General features: G+C 46.3%; 1 protein-coding gene across 1 annotated transcript; it reads left to right on the top strand.

Annotated features, from left to right (window-relative positions):
• Positions 1 to 3,761: 3,761 nt before the first annotated feature.
• On the top strand, positions 3,762 to 18,047 carry LOC308580191 (aquaporin-5-like). Its single transcript, XM_081181548.1, has 4 exons — positions 3,762 to 4,226; positions 9,724 to 9,885; positions 16,521 to 16,601; positions 17,601 to 18,047. The coding sequence occupies exons 1-4, from the start codon at positions 3,864 to 3,866 to the stop codon at positions 17,835 to 17,837; spliced, it is 843 nt and encodes a 280-aa protein (XP_081037674.1). The 5' UTR covers positions 3,762 to 3,863; the 3' UTR covers positions 17,838 to 18,047.

The raw sequence follows: 18,047 nt of genomic DNA, 5'->3' as shown, positions 1-18,047 counted from the left end.
CTGGGGGAACGCAGCCAGATGGGTGGGGTATAAATAATAAATTCTATTCTATTCTATTCTATTCTATTCTATTCTATTCTATTCTATTATCAAGGTTTGTATTTTTCTCTTCCAACCTGAATAATTTTTTTTTAAAAAAACCAAACAACTGTGGGTAAATACCACTCTCTTAAAAGAAGCAACCCCCTTCTCTTGCACAATGCTTCCGAAAAAGAAACACGCACACATTTTTAGATAATAAGCAGCTTTAGCAATTGCTGTTTACATTTGCCTCATAGGGAGGGTGGGGGAAGGTAAATGCCTTCTCTCCCCAGGGCTGCTTCTCTGATCAATATCAACAGCCCCACTGCACACACACACACACACACACACACACACACACACACACGGGGAGATCTTCTGCCATCAATCTTCTCCCAGCCCATCAGCGGCACATACAGCGAGGAGCCTTGGACTGTGCTGTGCATTTGCCAATAGGTGGCGCCATACTTCTTCCCATTGTGAAGAATCCTGTGGTTACCTAAAAGGAAACAGGACCATTAGCCCTTATGGGTGGGATGGAAGGGAATGTCCTTAAAACGTTTCAGATCCCTAGGCATTATCCCAACTACTCCCTAAAGGTAAAGGGACCCCTGACCATTAGGTCCAGCCGTGACCGACTCTGGGGTTGCGGCGCTCATCTCGCTTTATTGGCTTAGGGAGCCGGCGTACAGTCAGCATGACTTTTCCAGGGAGTCTTCTCTTCTCATGAGGTGGCCAAAATTCTGGAGCCTCAGCTTCATGATCTGTCCTTCCAGTGAGCACTCAGGGCTGATTTCCTTCAGAATAAGGCAAACACATACATAAACATATAAACTATGTGTCTGATGTAGTATGGAAGAGCAATCCTGTAGCCATTTTAACTCTTCCCAATGACGTCAAATATTCCTCTGCAGTAAGGGAGGCAAATGGGAAAAGCCTTCGCATTGTATTTTCGCTTACAAATCCTGTCTTAAGGGTGTATTTGTGTATGAATAGGGTGAGCCTGTGACCTGGATTCAGGAACTAAAGTATTAACAATCACAAAAGAATGTCCAGACTGCAATCCATGACCATTGTCAGGTATTCTGGCAGACAGGATTTCTACTGTAGACCGCCTCCTTCTGTGATGTATGTACAGTGGTAACTCTAGTTATGAAGAGAAGACTCCCTGGAAAAGACCCTGATGTTGGGAAAGATGGAGGGCACAAGGAGAAGGGGATGACAGAGGACGAGATGGTGGGACAGTGTTCTCGAAGCTACCAACATGAGTCTGACCAAACTGCGGGAGGCAGTGGAAGACAGGAGTGCCTGGCGTGCTCTGGTCCAGGGGGTCACAAAGAGTCGGACACGACTGAACGACTAAACAACAACCTCTAGTTATGAACTTAATTCGTTCCGGAGGTCTGTTCTTAACCCGAAACTGTTCTAAACCTGAAACTGTTCTAACTAGAGGCGTGCTTTCACTAATGGGGCCCCTTGCTGCCGCTGTGCCACCATCACACGATTTCTGTTCTCATCCTGCAGCAAACTTCTCAACTCGAGGTAACTCTTCCAGGTTAGCGGAGTTTGTAACCTGAGGCATTTGTAACTCAAGGTACCACTGTATGATGTTTTGTGGGGTGGTCGTGGACTACAGAGTGGGCAATTTCAGAAAGTCTATATAAGGCAGGGGTCAGCAACCTAAGGCCCATGGGCCACAAGTGGCCTGTGGGGGTCGTTTAACTGGCCCATGGATGCCACACCTGCTCGGGGACCCCTGCCTCCTGGTCAGTCGGCTCCCATGCGCCATGCTAAACCGGCGCGGAGCAGGGACCGCCTTCCATGACGCTGGCTGGCTTCCCATTGGCTACAGGAAGCTCCTGCAGCCAATGGGAAGTTGCGCATGCCTCCTCCACACCAGAAAGAGCGCCAGAAAGAGTGTTTGCGCATGCGCATGCACACACACACTGGCCCAACGTGGCGTCTGTGGGACCGTGAACTGACCCAAGCCACAAACACTTTACTGACCCCTGATATAAGGGCTTGTGGGTGGCGCTGTGGGTTAAACCACAGAGCCTAGGACTTGCCGATCCGAATTTTGGTGGTTTGAATCCCCGCGACAGGGTGAGCTCCCGTTGCTCGGTCCCTGCTCCTGCCCACCTAGCAGTTCAAAAGCACCTCAAAGTGCAAGTAGATAACTCTCCCAGGTTAGCGGAGTTTCCAGGTACCGCTCCGGCAGGAAGGTAAACAGCATTTCCGTGCGCTGCTCTGGTTCACCAGAAGCAGCTTAGTTATGCCGTCCACATGACCCGGAAGCTGTACGCCGGCTCCCTCGGCCAATAAAGCGAGATGAACGCCGCAACCCCAGAGTCGGCCACGACTGGACCTAATGGTCAGGGGTCCCTTTACCTTTACCTTTTTCACCATTGTTCAGGGTTCCCCTCCCTCCTGTGTGTGGGGAGTGGGGACTCTGTGGCAACAGTACTTTTCTATTGCAATAAAGATCAGGTTTACTAGTTGCTTTGCTTCTCAATATACTCTGGTTGGCCTCTGTTATTTTCTCCTGCCGATAGGTAACCCACTTAAGGACTCTATATGGGCTCTTGGATACCCCCATAAGGGAAAAGGAGCTGTTTTTTTCCTTATTACGTAAGTGAGCACAGGATTTCTCAGCCCAGCCTACAGTGGTACCACAGCTTAAGTACTTAATTCATTCCGGAGGTCTGTTCTTAACCTGAAACTGTTCTTAACCTGAAGCATCACTTTAGCTAATGGGGCCTTCTGCTGCCACTGCACCACTGGAGCACAATTTCTGTTCTCATCCTGCAGGAAAGTTCTTTTTTTTCCTAAAAAAAATTTTTTATTGGTTTTGACAACATTATAAACAAACAAACAAACAAACAAACAAACACATAAGACAAACAAACATAAATCATAGCCTTATTGAAAATTACACTTATTAACATTGTTAAGTGACTTCCTCGCTTCCACTTGGTTGAATTTCATTGGATATCCTTTTAACGGTTTTCCAAATCACAGTTCTTATAAAATTTAACTTAAACATTAACAACCTTAGATTTTCACATTATGAAATTAAACATATTAATTCATCACTTAACATAAATAAAATCCTAAGTCAATTAAGTATCTGCAAGCTGTTTTCAGTTCATTTAACTTAACATATTTAACTAAGTAATCATTAAATTTAATCCACTCTTCCTGATACTCCTCCTCCTTCTGGTCACGGACTCTTCCAGTTAGGTCGTCTAGCTATGAAAAATCCATCATCTTCACCTGCCATTCTTCTATCATTGGTAATTCTTGGGTTTCATCCTGAAGCAAAGTTCTTAACCTGAAGCACTATCTCTGGGTTAGCGGAGTCTGTAACCTGAAGCGTAGGTAACCCGAGGTACCACTGTATTTCACAAGGTTGTTGTGAAGGAGGGAAATGGGATAACTCCTTCTATAATGTTCTGGCTTCCTTAGAGGGCGGATGGGATATAATTGCATTAAAAAAATGACAAATGGGACTCGGGTGCGGCACAATTACTCCCTTCGGGTTTTGGATAGCGGCTTCCCTTGGCAGGGAACATCAGTTCAGAAGCTGACAGCCTGTGTTTTATAAAATCCCTGTGGATGGGAGGGCCCATCACAGGCTCAGACAGGCCTCTGCCTGACTCATGGGGAGACGCTCCAAAAATTTCCCACCTGAAGCTCCGGTTCTTACAAGGCTGTGCCAGGTTCGTTCCAGCCTGGGGCAAGGACACATATAAAGGCTTCCCGGGCTCCCTCTCCTGCCTGCGGGCTCAGAGTGGCCGCAGAGGCAAGCGTGGATCCCTGCGGCCTTCGGCGCATCTGCCACGATGAAGCGGGAACTATGTTCGAGGGCCTTGACTCGCGCCTTCCTGGCCGAATTAATTGGCACGACGGTCTTTGTGTTCGTAGGCCTGGGCTCTGCCCTGCCCTGGCCCCTGGCCTCCCCTTCGGTCCTGCAAGTCGCTCTCGCCTTTGGCCTGGCTATCGGCACCTTGGCCCAATGCTTGGGCCACGTCAGCGGTGCCCATCTCAACCCTGCAGTGACCGCCGCGTTCCTGCTGGGCTCTCGCATCTCCCTTTGCAAAGCTGTTTCCTACGTCCTCGCTCAGCTCCTCGGAGCAGTGGTGGGAGCTGCTCTTCTGTATGAACTGACCCCCAGTCAGGTCCACGGAAGCCTGGGGGTCAATGGGGTGAGTCTGAGAATGATCACTGATGAGGAGGTCAGACCTTCCAAGTGCCCCTATTTTCCAGGGACAGCCCCGGATTTACAGACACCGTCCCGGGTTTTGATCAGATCCCGGAATGTCCCGCTTTTCCTTAGAACGTCCCTATTTTCATCAGAGAAATGTTGGAGGGTGCGGAGTTATGTGACCTCCAAGCCAAAGAGATGAGTAACTGTACAACTTTTAGAAGACATCTGAAGGCAGCTCTGTATAGGAAAGTTTTTTTAAAAGAAAAGTTTAATGTTTTATTATGTTTTTATACATGTTGGAAGCTGTCCAGGGTGGCTGGGGCAACCCCGTCAGATGGGTGGGGTATAAATAGTATAATAATAATAATAATAATAATAATAATAATAATAATAATAATAATAATTGATGATGAATAGGCCGCAAAAAGAGATTGCCAGGCAGTGTGCAAAGGAAATGTGCTTTGTAGGATGAATGACAACATATAATGGTACCTCGGTTCTTGGACATAATCCGTTCCAGAAGAACGTTTGACTTTCGCAACGTTCAAAAACCGAGGCACAAAGGGCTGGTTTAAAGTTCAATGGAGAAAATTGAAAAACACGCAGTGGAAGCCGTTTGACTTCCGAGGTGCGTTCGAAAATGGAAGCATTTACTTCCGGGTTTTCAGCGTCCGGGTTCCGAAACATTTGGCTTCAGAGACGCTCGGAAACCGAGGTACCACTATATAACCCTGGAGTCTAAAGGACCTCTAGATTTATTTGGCTGCCCCAATCGTTTTCCATCTTACTTGAAAACCAAACCTTACCTTCTCCGGTCTTTTTTGAGATGTTGCCACAGCAACATCTTTCAGTTTTTCAGTTATTCATATGGGCTTGAATTTGAATTCCGTCCATCTAATTGAAAATTTCGCCGAATTCTGGCATTCCTGCACAAGCCCATGCCCTTTCAACCCTGCTGTGAATTTAAAATAAAAGAAGTGCACATTTTCTTCTGCAGGTTTTGGAGACGCTTGATGGGTCACTGTAAGGATGTGCGCATCCAAGCAGGGCTTTGGGTGCCTTGGAGCAGCCATATCCATGGAGAAAGGAGCTGTGTGTCTTCTTTGCTATTACTGCTTTGCCAGAATCCTTTCCCCTTGGTAGCAACAGAAGCAGCTGCCTTCATTGACTGTCTCTCATTCCCTGCACAGTAGTTTGAGACTCTGTTGGTCTGTTTCAGTAATCTAGAGTGATGAAGAGCTCGTGCATGTACATTTATTAATATGCTTAGGAACGACGGGAGATTTTTGGACATCTGATTCTCCTACGATTGGGGCTGATGGTGATGTGCTTGTACCAGGTATATGGTTAGTGTCACATTCCCTCCAAGATTTCTCCGATGAAAATAAGGACCATCCTATTCCATAATAATATTATTATTAATAATAATTTTATTATTTATGCACTATTCAACAACAACAATTATTATTATATTATATTATATTATATTATATTATATTATATTATATTATATTATATTATATTATATTATTTATACCCCACCCATCTGACTGTTGCCCCAGCCACTCAGGGTGGTTTCCAACATATATAAAAACATAATAAAACATTAAGCATTTATTTAAAAACATCCCTATATAGGGCTGCCTTCAGGTGTCTTCTAAATGTTGCATAGTTACTTATCTCCTTGGCTCGGGGGTCACATAACTCCATGCCCTCCAACTTTTCTCCGATTTTCATAGGGTTATCATACTCTCCAACATTTCTCCGATGAGAATAGGGACGTCCTAAGGAAAAGCAGGACATTCCAGGGTCCAATCAGAAACCGGGACGGCATCTGCAAATCTGGGACTGTCCCTGGAAAACAGGGATTTCTGAAAGGTCTGGTGTCAAAATCTGGAAATTAAAAGATCTACTAAAACTGCTGTCTCTCCCCTTGTGAAATGTGCAGTGTAGTGGGGGTGACGTTGCTGAATGGTAAGAGAAATGTGCTTTGCACATGTTCAGAGACACTCCTTCTACCATTGCTTTGTGTGTTCTGGGACTGCATCCTTGCATTAAACGCAGGTTTGTGTTGAGGAGCAGAGAGCCCTGGTAAAATCTGATACACCACTTTCCCTCATCCAAAGCTGCCCTGGTTGTGAGATTTTCAGAGCAGGCCCTTCTCTGAGAGTCACACTTCTTTGAAGTCTCTCAGCCCCACTCCCCTCACAGAGTGTTTGTTGTGGGGGAGGAAGGGAAAGGAGATTGTTAGCCGCTTTGAGACTCCTTCGGGTAGTGATAAAACGGGATATCAAATCCAAACTCTTCTTCTTCACACAGTCTCTAGAAGCCAACTGAAGTCCTAGCACATTCTTGCTGCCCCTCCAAGTCTGCTTTTCCCAATGTGGTACCCTCCAGATGTCTTTTTTGTAAAAAGACTACAACTCCCATCATCCCTGGCATTCTGCCGCCTTGGCTGTGGCTGATCAAATCCAAACTCCTCCTCCCTCTCCTCCTCCTCCTCCTCCTCCTCTTCCCTCTCCTCCTCCTCCTCCTCCTCCTCCTCCTCCTCTCGGTCCTGCCACCCTCACAGGCACGATTGGTAGAGAAGCAGGACAGGGCCTTCTCGGTGGCAGCTCCCAGACTCTGGAACACCCTAGAGAAGTTAGACTAGCTCCCTCCTTGTCCTTCCACTGGCAACTGAAGACTTTCTTATTGCAGCAGGCTTTTGGGAACTGACAACTTTTAACAAAAGCCTGGTTCTTCACAGTTTTTCTTGTAATTATCTTTATGTTCTTCATAGATCGATAGTTTTAATTCTATTAAAAAAAATTAATGGTTTCCCTATGTTTTTAGCTGTTCTTATTTTACCTGTAAGCAACCTTGAGTCCCTGTCAAGGAAAAAGGCTGGATATAAATAATAATTATTATTATTTATTATTTATCCCCAGCCACTCTGGGCGGCTTCCAACAGAATATTAAAATACAATATTAAAATACTATGCCACTTCCAGTTTTCCCAGTTTCTCGTTTTCCTGTTTTAAGTTCAGCTTTCTACATTTGTTGTTGTTGTTATTTGATATCACGTTGTCATATTATATTGTGATTTTATGTCGTGAATTGCCCTGACATAGGGCTGTATACAAATTTAATTAATTGATCATAGTAATAAACTGTGCCTCAGACTTAAGCCTTTGCAACCGATCTGATCAAACTTTTAGACATTTCAAATTATGGCCTTCTCTCTCTCTCTCTCTTTAAAATCCCTTCGGTTAACCTCAGCCACTGGCTTGTTTTTTCTGGAAGTGTGTTATGAGACTGAATTATCAGTCGGTCGGCAGAATCTGCCTGGAGGAAGCAATTCTAAATGCTGGGCAAAGTTAAAATGAAACAGAACTCTCTCGCCTCGGCTTTGTTGTTTTGCAGAGAAGTCACAGAGGGCCCAGTCCGAAGGCTGCTTCTCTCTGTTCTTCACCGCCAGTGATCTCCGACCCCGAAATCTTTGGTATATTTTTGTCTCGGCTCTCGCTAATACCAGCTTTTGCAGAGCAGACGTCGCCTCTTGTCCTCTTGCCCAGTTATGCAAGGCAAGCCGGGCCCCTCCCATGCCCTGAACTGGATCCTTGATTTTTCCTCTCCTGTTCAATTTCCATTCACTTCAACTCAGATTTGCTTTGCTGAGAACTACCCTGTCACCATGGGCATAGCCAGGATTTGGGGGTGGGCGTGGGGGCAGGACACCCACCCATAGCTGTCAACTTACAGATTTGAAAATAAGGGACCAGCAGCCTCCAAAATAAGGGATTTTAGTCAACCAGCTGAAATACGAAGTTAAAAGGGACCAGATAATTTTGAAGAGCCGCGCTGGTTTTTAGCCCTTCGTTTCCAGAGGTTGTGCTCAAGATACCAGCTGATGAAACACTGCAATTAAATAACTACAAACAGCAACCACTTTTTGCGCAAAACGAAGTCCAAGCTACAAAGATGCTGCTGCAGTTCTGTATCTTTTCTCTCGTGCTCCATCTGCAGCTCTCAGTTCCATCAGGCAGGGTGGGAAGAAGAGAGGGGGGCAAATAGCACCTGAAGTAAACCCGCAGATCAGACCATCTATGCTAGTCTACCACTACAAATCTATGGGAGAAGCGCTTGCGGTCCTTCCTCCGCTTTCCCCCTCCATGGTTAGCCCTTGGAACACCTCCTGCGCCTCCTCCTCCTCCTCCTCTCTCTGAACTGCTTTCTCTATGGTTGCCCTCGCTCTCCTCTCAAGGCTCCTCAGCAATTCATAGGGCGCGCCAGGCTGCCCATCTCATCTGGGTCCTTCGGCGGCGCAGCTGCAGTACAGCCTATTGGGGCGGCGGTGACAGGCAGAGGGGAAGCCCCAGGCAGAGACGCCCAGGCAGAGACCTTTGAAACCTGGGAAACTTAAGGGACATCATCAATAAGGGACAGGAGCGGGACACAGCGCTGGGATAAGGGAGTTTCCCGCCAAATAAGGGATGGTTGACAGCTATGCACCCACCGGCCACCATAATCTCTGTCTGGCTCTGTCTAGCAGATTCAGAATGAAACATCTCGACAACAGTGGTTTTAAATTGCTTTCTTTTGACCCCAAGTGCTCAGAAAAATCAGTCAAAATCCCCAGTCATTTGAAAACTAGGACGTTAAATAAAAACACCAGGGAGTACTTTTCGTGCGGTTAACGAGTATATTTTGCAAAATTACAAAGAACACACCTTTTTTCATTATGATTACAGTGGTACCTCGGGTTACATACGCTTCAGGTTACAGACGCCACTAACCCAGAAATAGTACCTCGGGTTAAGAACTTTGCTTCAGGATGAAAACAGAAATCGTGCTCTGGTTTAGTTTAATCTAAAAAGCTCAACAACTTTGGTCAATCCTTTTTTTAAAAAAAAAAATAAAATATTTTTTATTAGGAATTTGAACAAAGCCTATTACAACATGTCATCCTTAATCCCCCCCCCCATTTCTCCCCCACTGAATTCCCTCAGTTTGCATCTCTGGTTTCTCTGTAGATGCTATTCTCTATCTAACTGGTTATTATCAATAAAAAGTTTGTGAGTGTTTATTCAAAACCTGCCAAGGAGTCCAGTTCACTTTGTTGCTTCTTTAAGTACTTTGTAAAAGGTTCCCCTTCATCTTTAAAGTCACATTTATCCTTGTCCCGTAGTTTATGTGTCAGTTTTGCCAATTCTGCATAGTCCATCTGTTTCTCTTGCCATAATTCTTTGGTCAATCCAATGGGTAGGTAACTGCCAGTTTATTTATAGTGGGAGTAGATCGCAGTCTGTTGGAAGTTGGAGACCTCTGCCATACCCCATGTCCTCACTGCAGCCGATGGTGCTATGTTGTGGAAGCGGTTCACCGTGTCAGCCCCTCGCAACCGATGCAGCTGGTTGGACCCACTCAAAAGTCCACCCGGACAGTCGAGTAGACCTTAAGCCTCCAAAAGTGCAGTTAGGGACATTTCTCACCAACGTGCCCTTCTTTTCCAGCCCCAGAACACCACGTCGGCAGGACAGGCTGTGACCATTGAGATGTTCCTCACACTCCAGCTGGTCCTCTGCGTCTTTGCGTCCACTGACAGCCGCAGGACGGATGTTGGCTTCCCGGCATTGTCCATTGGATTGTCAGTCACTGCAGGACACCTGATAGGGGTGGGTATCAGGGAGAGAGAGAGACGCACAGGTCCCTCTTGTGAAAATCAACCGCTTATATCAAAACGCTTAGCTCTTCCCTCAAAAATCCTCAGTTGTAAACTTGCAATTTGATCTCACATTTTAGGCTGTGTTTTGTGGCAACTCCAGTCCAGGGTCTTATCAACGCTGACCTTGGCGTGGAACAGGGTCATTCGTGGAACAGCTGCAGTCGCCTGCGATTCCTGCGCAATGTTTGCCATCTTGCCAAAGGTTGCAGGCAGCTTCACCTGCAGCAATTGCATGTTGATTGCCCTTTTAAAAGACAAAGTCCAGCAACTGGAGGAACGTGTAGCTACGCTCCAAAGAATTAGAGAGCTGGAGCTCTTCTTGGAAGCAACAGAGCACACCGTCCCCACCAAGGAGGAGACAGGGGACTCCCCTGAGAAGGAGGCTAGTTCATCAACACAGGAGCCAGATATATGGAGAAACGTGACTCAAAGAAGTAGGAGGCCCAGGGTTCACTCTGATTGTTTAGAAATACACAATCGCTTTGAGGTCCTCTCCCCTAGCATGGAAGACGAAGAGCAGACTCCATTTGAGGATCTCTCCCTCATTACAGTCGATCAGGTATATGAAGACGAGCAGCAAAGTCAGTCCTCAGGGAATGTGCAGGCGACCTTGGAACGGACAGCTCACGGAAGAACCCCGACCAAACATAAGAGGAGGCGTGTAGTGGTGATAGGGGATTCCCTACTGAGGGGAACAGAAGCAGTGATCTGTGGGCCTGACAAGATGTCTCGGGAAGTGTGCTGTCTCCCCGGGGCTAAGATCCAAGATGTAACTGAACGACTGCAAGGAATCATAAAACCCACTGACAAATACCCCTTCCTCTTGGTTCATGTGGGAACCAATGACACTGCAAGCAATAGCCTCCAGAAGATCAAAAGAGACTACGAGGCTCTCGGCAGGAAATTGAAGCAACTAAATGCACAAATTGTCATCTCGTCTGTCCTCCCAGTTGAACGACGTGGCCCAGGGAGAGAGGGGAAAATAGTGGAAGTGAACAGCTGGCTTCGCAAGTGGTGTAAACAGGAACGGTTTGGATTCTTAGATCACGGACTGCAGTTTCTTGAAGATGGACTTCTGGCAAGTGATGGGCTGCACCTCACAACGGTTGGGAGGAATGTTTTTGCCAAAAATCTCAGAAACCTCATCAGGAGGGCTTTAAACTGACTAATGTGGGGGAGGGAGACAGTGCTCCTGAAGGTAGGAGTCTATCAATTAATGAAGATGATCATCCAAATGTCATAGACCAAATGGAGCAAACAGCACGCGGACCTAGTGGTGGGAGGAAAAAATCCTTAAATAAGAGACACGGGGGAATGATTAATGGACTTCAATGTCTGTACACTAATGCGCAAAGCATGGGAAATAAACAAGATGAGCTTGAGCTCTTGGTACAGCAAACTAAATATGACATAATAGGCATCACTGAAACCTGGTGGGATAAGTCCCACGATTGGAATGTAATAATGGGGGGATACAATCTATTTCAGAGAAACAGACCAGACAAGAAAGGAGGAGGAGTGGCGTTATATGTCAGGGATGTGTATACCTGTGAAGAGATCCAAGATTTAGAACCTCAAAGCCAATGTGAGAGCATTTGGGTCAAAATTAAGGGAGAGAAGAATAACAGAGACCTCATTGTGGGAGTTTACTATAGATCCCCAAGCCAAACGGAGGACATAGATGATGCCTTCCTGGAACAGATGGCCAAGCATGCAAAAGGAAGGGAGATAGTAGTAATGGGGGACTTCAATTACCCGGATATTTGTTGGACGTCAAACTCAGCCAAGAGCATAAGGTCAAACAGATTCCTCACTGGCCTTGCAGACAACTTCATTGTCCAGAAAGTGGGAGAAGCAACAAGAGGAACAGCCATTTTAGATCTGGTCCTAACCAATGTTGATGACCTGGTTAGTGGGGTAGAAGTGGAAGGATCATTAGGCGCGAGTGATCATGCTCTTCTGAAGTTTACTATACAGCGGAAAGGAGCAGCCAAGCATACTAGGACTCAATTTCTTGACTTTAAGAAAGCCGACTTCATAAAACTTAGGGAAGTGCTGGGTGAGATCCCATGGACAGCAATACTAAAAGGAAAGGGAGTTCATGATGGCTGGGAGTTTGTTAAGAGGGAGATAGTAAAAGCACAACGTCAGGCAATACCATTGAGACGGAAACATGGAAGGTGCCTAAAGAAGCCAGGGTGGCTATCTAAAGAACTTTTAACTGAATTAAGATTAAAAAAGGATGTGTACAAAAAATGGAAAAGGGGGGAAACCACCAAAGAGGAATTCAAACAAATAGCCAGCACGTGTAGACACAAAGTCAGAAAAGCTAAAGCACAGAATGAACTCAGGCTTGCTAGAGAGGTTAAAAGCAACAAAAAAGGCTTTTATGGGTATGTTCGTAGCAAAAGGAAGAACAAAGAAACAGTGGGGTCACTCAGAGGAGAAGATGGTGAAATGCAAACAGGGGACACAGAAAGGGCTGAACTCCTCAATGCCTTTTTTGCCTCAGTCTTCTCCGATAAAGAAAACAATGCCCGACCTGAAGAATTTGGAGCAAATGATTCAGCAAAGGAAACACAGCCCAGAATAACTAAGGAGACAGTACAAGAATATTTGGCTAGTTTAGATGTATTCAAGTCTCCAGGGCCAGATGAACTGCATCCAAGAGTATTAAAAGAACTGGCAGATGTGATCTCAGAACCACTGGCAGTCATCTTCGAGAAATCCTGGAGAACAGGCGAAGTCCCGGCAGACTGGAGGAGGGCAAATGTTGTCCCTATTTTCAAAAAGGGGAAAAGAGAGGACCCAAATAATTACCGCCCAGTCAGTCTGACATCAATAGCAGGGAAGATTCTGGAGCAGATCATTAAGCAAACAGTCTGTGAGCACCTAGAAAGGAATGCTGTGATCACCAATAGTCAGCATGGATTTCTGAAAAATAAGTCATGTCAGACTAATCTGATCTCATTTTTTGACAGAATTACAAGCCTGGTAGATGAAGGGAACTCAGTGGATATAGCCTACCTTGATTTCAGTAAGGCATTTGACAAGGTGCCCCATGATATTCTTGTAAAGAAGCTGGTAAAATGCGGTCTTGACTCTGCTACCACTCAGTGGATTTGTAACTGGCTGACTGACCGAACCCAAAGGGTGCTCATCAATGGTTCCTCTTCATCCTGGAGAAGAGTGACTAGTGGGGTGCCACAGGGTTCTGTCTTGGGCCCGGTCTTATTTAACATCTTTATCAACGACTTGGATGATGGACTCAAGGGCATCCTGATCAAATTTGCAGATGACACCAAACTGGGAGGGGTGGCTAACACCCCAGAGGACAGGATCACACTTCAAAACGACCTTGACAGATTAGAGAACTGGGCAAAAACAAACAAAATGAATTTTAACAGGGAGAAATGTAAAGTATTGCACTTGGGCAAAAAAAATGAGAGGCACAAATACAAGATGGGTGACACCTGGCTTGAGAGCAGTACATGTGAAAAGGATCTAGGAGTCTTGGTTGACCACAAACTTGACATGAGCCAACAGTGTGACGCGGCAGCTAAAAAAGCCAATGCAATTCTGGGCTGCATCAATAGGAGTATAGCATCTAGATCAAGGGAAGTAATAGTGCCACTGTATTCTGCTCTGGTCAGACCACACCTGGAGTACTGTGTCCAGTTCTGGGCACCACAATTCAAGAAGGACACTGACAAACTGGAACGTGTCCAGAGGAGGGCAACCAAAATGGTCAGAGGCCTGGAAACGATGCCTTATGAGGAACGGCTAAGGGAGCTGGGCATGTTTAGCCTGGAGAAGAGGAGGTTAAGGGGTGATATGATAGCCATGTTCAAATATATAAAAGGATGTCACATAGAGGAGGGAGAAAGGTTGTTTTCTGCTGCTCCAGAGAAGCGGACACGGAGCAATGGATCCAAACTACAAGAAAGAAGATTCCACCTAAACATTAGGAAGAACTTCCTGACAGTAAGAGCTGTTCGACAGTGGAATTTGCTGCCAAGGAGTGTGGTGGAGTCTCCTACTTTGGAGGTCTTTAAGCAGAGGCTTGACAACCATATGTCAGGAGTGCTCTGATGGTGTTTCCTGCTTGGCAGGGGGTTGGACTCGATGGCCCTTGTGGTCTCTTCCAACTCTATGATTCTATGATTCTATGATTCTATGATTCTATATGTGTGTGCGGTGTGTGGTGTGTGTGTGAATGGTGCCACAGACTCCACCCCAGGTGGGTTATGTGGGGGTCCGCAGATCACCAGATGGGAATCATCATGCTTATCAGGGAAACTGAGTGAACAGGAAAGCCTTAGCTATGGCAGGCGTCAGAGAAAACATGACATGAATTATGTAATTTTACATGGATTTTTGAAGTAATAATAATAGTAGTAGTAACAACAACAATAATAATAATAATAATATATTATTTATACCCCGCCCATCTGGCTGGGTTTCCCCAGCCACTCTGGGCGGCTCCCAACAGAATATTAAAAACATGATAAAACAAGCAGTAGAAACTTCCTGATACAGGGCTGCTTTCAGGCGTCTTCTAAAAGTCAGATACAGTGGTGCCCTGCAAGACGAATGCCTCGCAAGACGGAAAACTCACTAGACAAAAGAGTTTTCCGTTTTGGAGGTGCTTCGCAAAACAAATTTCCTATGGGCTTGCTTCGCAAGACGACAATGTCTTGCGAGTTCCTGCTGGTTTTTTCCCCTCCCCCCTTTTTCTAAGCCGCTAAACCGCTTATCAGTTGATCCGATCAGCAGATAAGCCGCTAAAAGCCGCTAATAGCGCTAATCCGCTAATCCTTCAATGGGCTTGCTTCGCAAGACGAAAAAACCGCTAGACGAAGAGAATCACAGAACGGATTCTTTTCGTCTTGTGAGGCACCACTGTAGTTGTTTATTTCCTTGACATCTGATGGGAGGGCGTTCCAAAGGGCAGGCGCCACTACTGAGAAGGCCCTCTGCCTGGTTCCCTGTAACCTCACTTCTCACAGTGAGTGAGGGAGCCGCCAGAAGGCCCTCGGAGCTGGATCTCAGTGTCTGGGCTGAACGATGGGGATGGAGACGCTCCTTCAGATATACTGGACCGAGGCCGTTTAGGGCTTTAAAGGTCAGCACCAACACTTTGAATTGTGCTCAGAAACATACTGGGTTCCAATATAGTTCTTTCAGGACTGGTGTTATATGGTCTCAGCGGCCACTCCCAGTTGCCAGTCTAGCTGCCGCATTTTGTATTAGTTGTATTTTCCGGGCTACCTTCAAAGGTAGCCCCATCTAGAGCACATTGCAGTAGTCCATGCTTTAGTAGTTATGTTTTATTATGCCTGTTTGTATCGGATCAGATTATAAGGTGTGCGTTCTTTGTTGTGTATTTTGTTGCCGTATACCGCGTTGCGTTTAGCAGTATAGAAAGGGGGTGTACAAATTAAAAGTGAAATGAAATCAAATGACAATATTACAGTTGGGAGGATGTCCTGGCAAGCTCCAAGCCTGCTTTGGGGGGGGGGGTGTTAGGCTGCAATGGGTATTGAGTGCTGGAGGATATTTCATGAGGTCATGAACAATAGGTAATTGGGCTGTGCCCAGTTCTCTGCACAGCTGGGGCAGAAAATCACAAACGCAAAATCCTCACATGCAGTGAAAACTGCTTGCAGACTCTCCAAATGTCCCTATTTTCCAGAATCAGTCCCAGATTTACAGAAGCTGTCCTGGTTTATGATTTATTCCCAGAATGTCCTGCCTTCCCTTAGGACATCACCCCATTTTTCATCCAAAAAATGCTGGAGGGTATGGAGTTATGCAATACCCAAGGAGATAAATAACTATACAGTCATACCTTGGATCTCAAACGCCTTGGCTCCCGAACAAATCGGCTCCGGATCAAAACCCGGAAGGGAGTTTCCGGTTTTTGAACGTTTTTTTGGAACCCGAACGTCTGATGCGGGTTCCGTGGGTTCCAATTGGCTGCAGGTGCTTCCTGCAGCCAATCAGAAGCCGTGCTTTGGTTTCCAAACGTATTGGAAGTCAAACGGACTTCCGGAACAGATTCCGTTCAGCTTCCAAGGTGCAACTGCACAACCTTTAGAAGACAACCTTGAGAGCCAGTGTGGTGTAGTGGTTAAGAGCGGTAGTCTCGTAATCTGGGGAACCGGGTTCGCGTCCCCGCTCCTCCACATGCAGCTGCTGGGTGACCTTGGGCTAGTCACACTTCTCTGAAGTCTCTCAGCCCCACTCACCTCACAAAGTGTTTGTTGTGGTGGAGGAAGGGAAAGGAGAATGTGAGCCGCTTTGAGACTCCTTAAAAGGAGTGAAAGGCGGGATATCAAATCCAAATCCAAAACATCTGAAGGCAGCCATGTATAGGGATTTTTAAAAATGTTTTATGTTTTTGTACATGTTGGAAGCCACCCAGAGCGGCTGGGGCAGCCCAGAGGGGTGGGGTATAAATAATAAAATTGCCATTATGATTATTATTATGGAAGAGGACGTCCCTATTTTTACAGGGGCATGTTGGAGGGCATGTCTTTGGTTTCCTTGCCTCCTCTCAGCCACCTCTTTGTGTTTCCCTAGATCTACTACACTGGCTGCTCTATGAACCCGGCTAGATCCTTTGGCCCAGCTCTGGTCATGGGGAACTTTGCTAACCACTGGGTAAGAGAAGACTCTGCCTCTGTTCTGAAAGAGATAAGAATAAGAATAAGAATATCTTTATTGTCATTGCCCCCTTCGGGGACAACGAAATTACTTGACTGCTCCATAAAAACACTAATTAAACAATACAGTATACTACAGCAAGGGAGATTAGATGACTTTCAAAGTTCGGGCTTCCCATTCAGGGCCGAGATCGCTCTGGAGAAGAAGCTGTTCTTAAGACGACTCGTTCTTGTCTTCATTGTCCTGTATCTCCGTCCCGACGGCAAGAGCTCGAAGAGACAGTGACCAGGATGCGATGGATCTTTTACTATGTCCAGTGCCTTCCTATGGCACCTTGTGGCATAAATCTGCTCTAAAGTGGAGAGTGGGCAGCCAACAATGCTCTCTGCTGCCTTAACAACCCTGCACAACCCCATCCTGTCCTGGGTAGTACAGCTTCCGTACCACACACATAAGCCATAAGTGAGCACGCTCTCAATGGCACAGTGATAGAAGGCAAGCAGCAGTTTCTGCGGAAGATGGTTTTTCCTTAGTATTCTCAAAAACTACAGTCTCTGCTGCGCCTTCTTCACAAGCCCCCTTGTGTTGACACTCCAGGACAGATCCTCTTGTAATTCAATGCCCAGAAATCTGAACATTGTTACCCTCTCCACACAGACCCCATCAATCAAAAGTGGCTGGACGTTGCTCTTCTGTCTCCTGAAGTCCACCACAAGCTCCTTTGTCTTCCTTGTATTTATGAGCAAGTTGTTAGCTCTGCACCACTCTGTCAGCCGCTCCACCTCATCTCTATAATCCGTTTCACCCTCCCTTTCAGGGATGAGCCCAATCACAGTTGTGTCATCTGCAAATTTGACAACCCTATTACTAGGGTGAGTAGATGGGATGAGGAGCATCTTTCAAAGCGAGGCCCTTGCAGCTAGACCCACACAGCAGCTGCTGGCAAAGTCCTAGCCCTAGCTTTGACCAAAGCATCCTTTCTTTCTCTCTGCACAGATTTTCTGGATCGGGCCGCTAGCTGGTGCCATCGTAGCCATGATGCTATACGACTATCTTTTGTGCCCGCAACCCAGGAGCACGGCAGACCGAATTGCCATCCTCAGAGGAGACCGTGATCCTGAGAAAGAAGCAGAGCATGGACGTCAGAAGAAGCAGTCCTTGAAGACCTACTCCGTCCACACCCTTCCCAAGCTCATCGACACGGATGATAAGGCTTGTGGGTCGGACTCTTAAAGGGGACAGGCTCAGCCTTCTTGTTTACGCAATGGGATGGACGCTGCAGCTAACCTTATGCTCAGGATCCAGCTCTGTGGACTAGGAATGCCTCACCTTTGTCTCACCTCCAAACAGAGGATTCGGTGGAAGAAAGCACCTTCCTTGCCCATGTGACTTTTCAAAATGCTGCTTGCTGACAGACTCTAGCTGTCAGGCTTCAGGGAATCG

Source organism: Podarcis bocagei (genome assembly GCF_964188305.1).
Source record: "Podarcis bocagei genome assembly, chromosome: 2".
NCBI classification, from domain to species: domain Eukaryota; kingdom Metazoa; phylum Chordata; class Lepidosauria; order Squamata; family Lacertidae; genus Podarcis; species Podarcis bocagei.
This window is presented reverse-complemented; position numbering and strand designations above follow the sequence as displayed.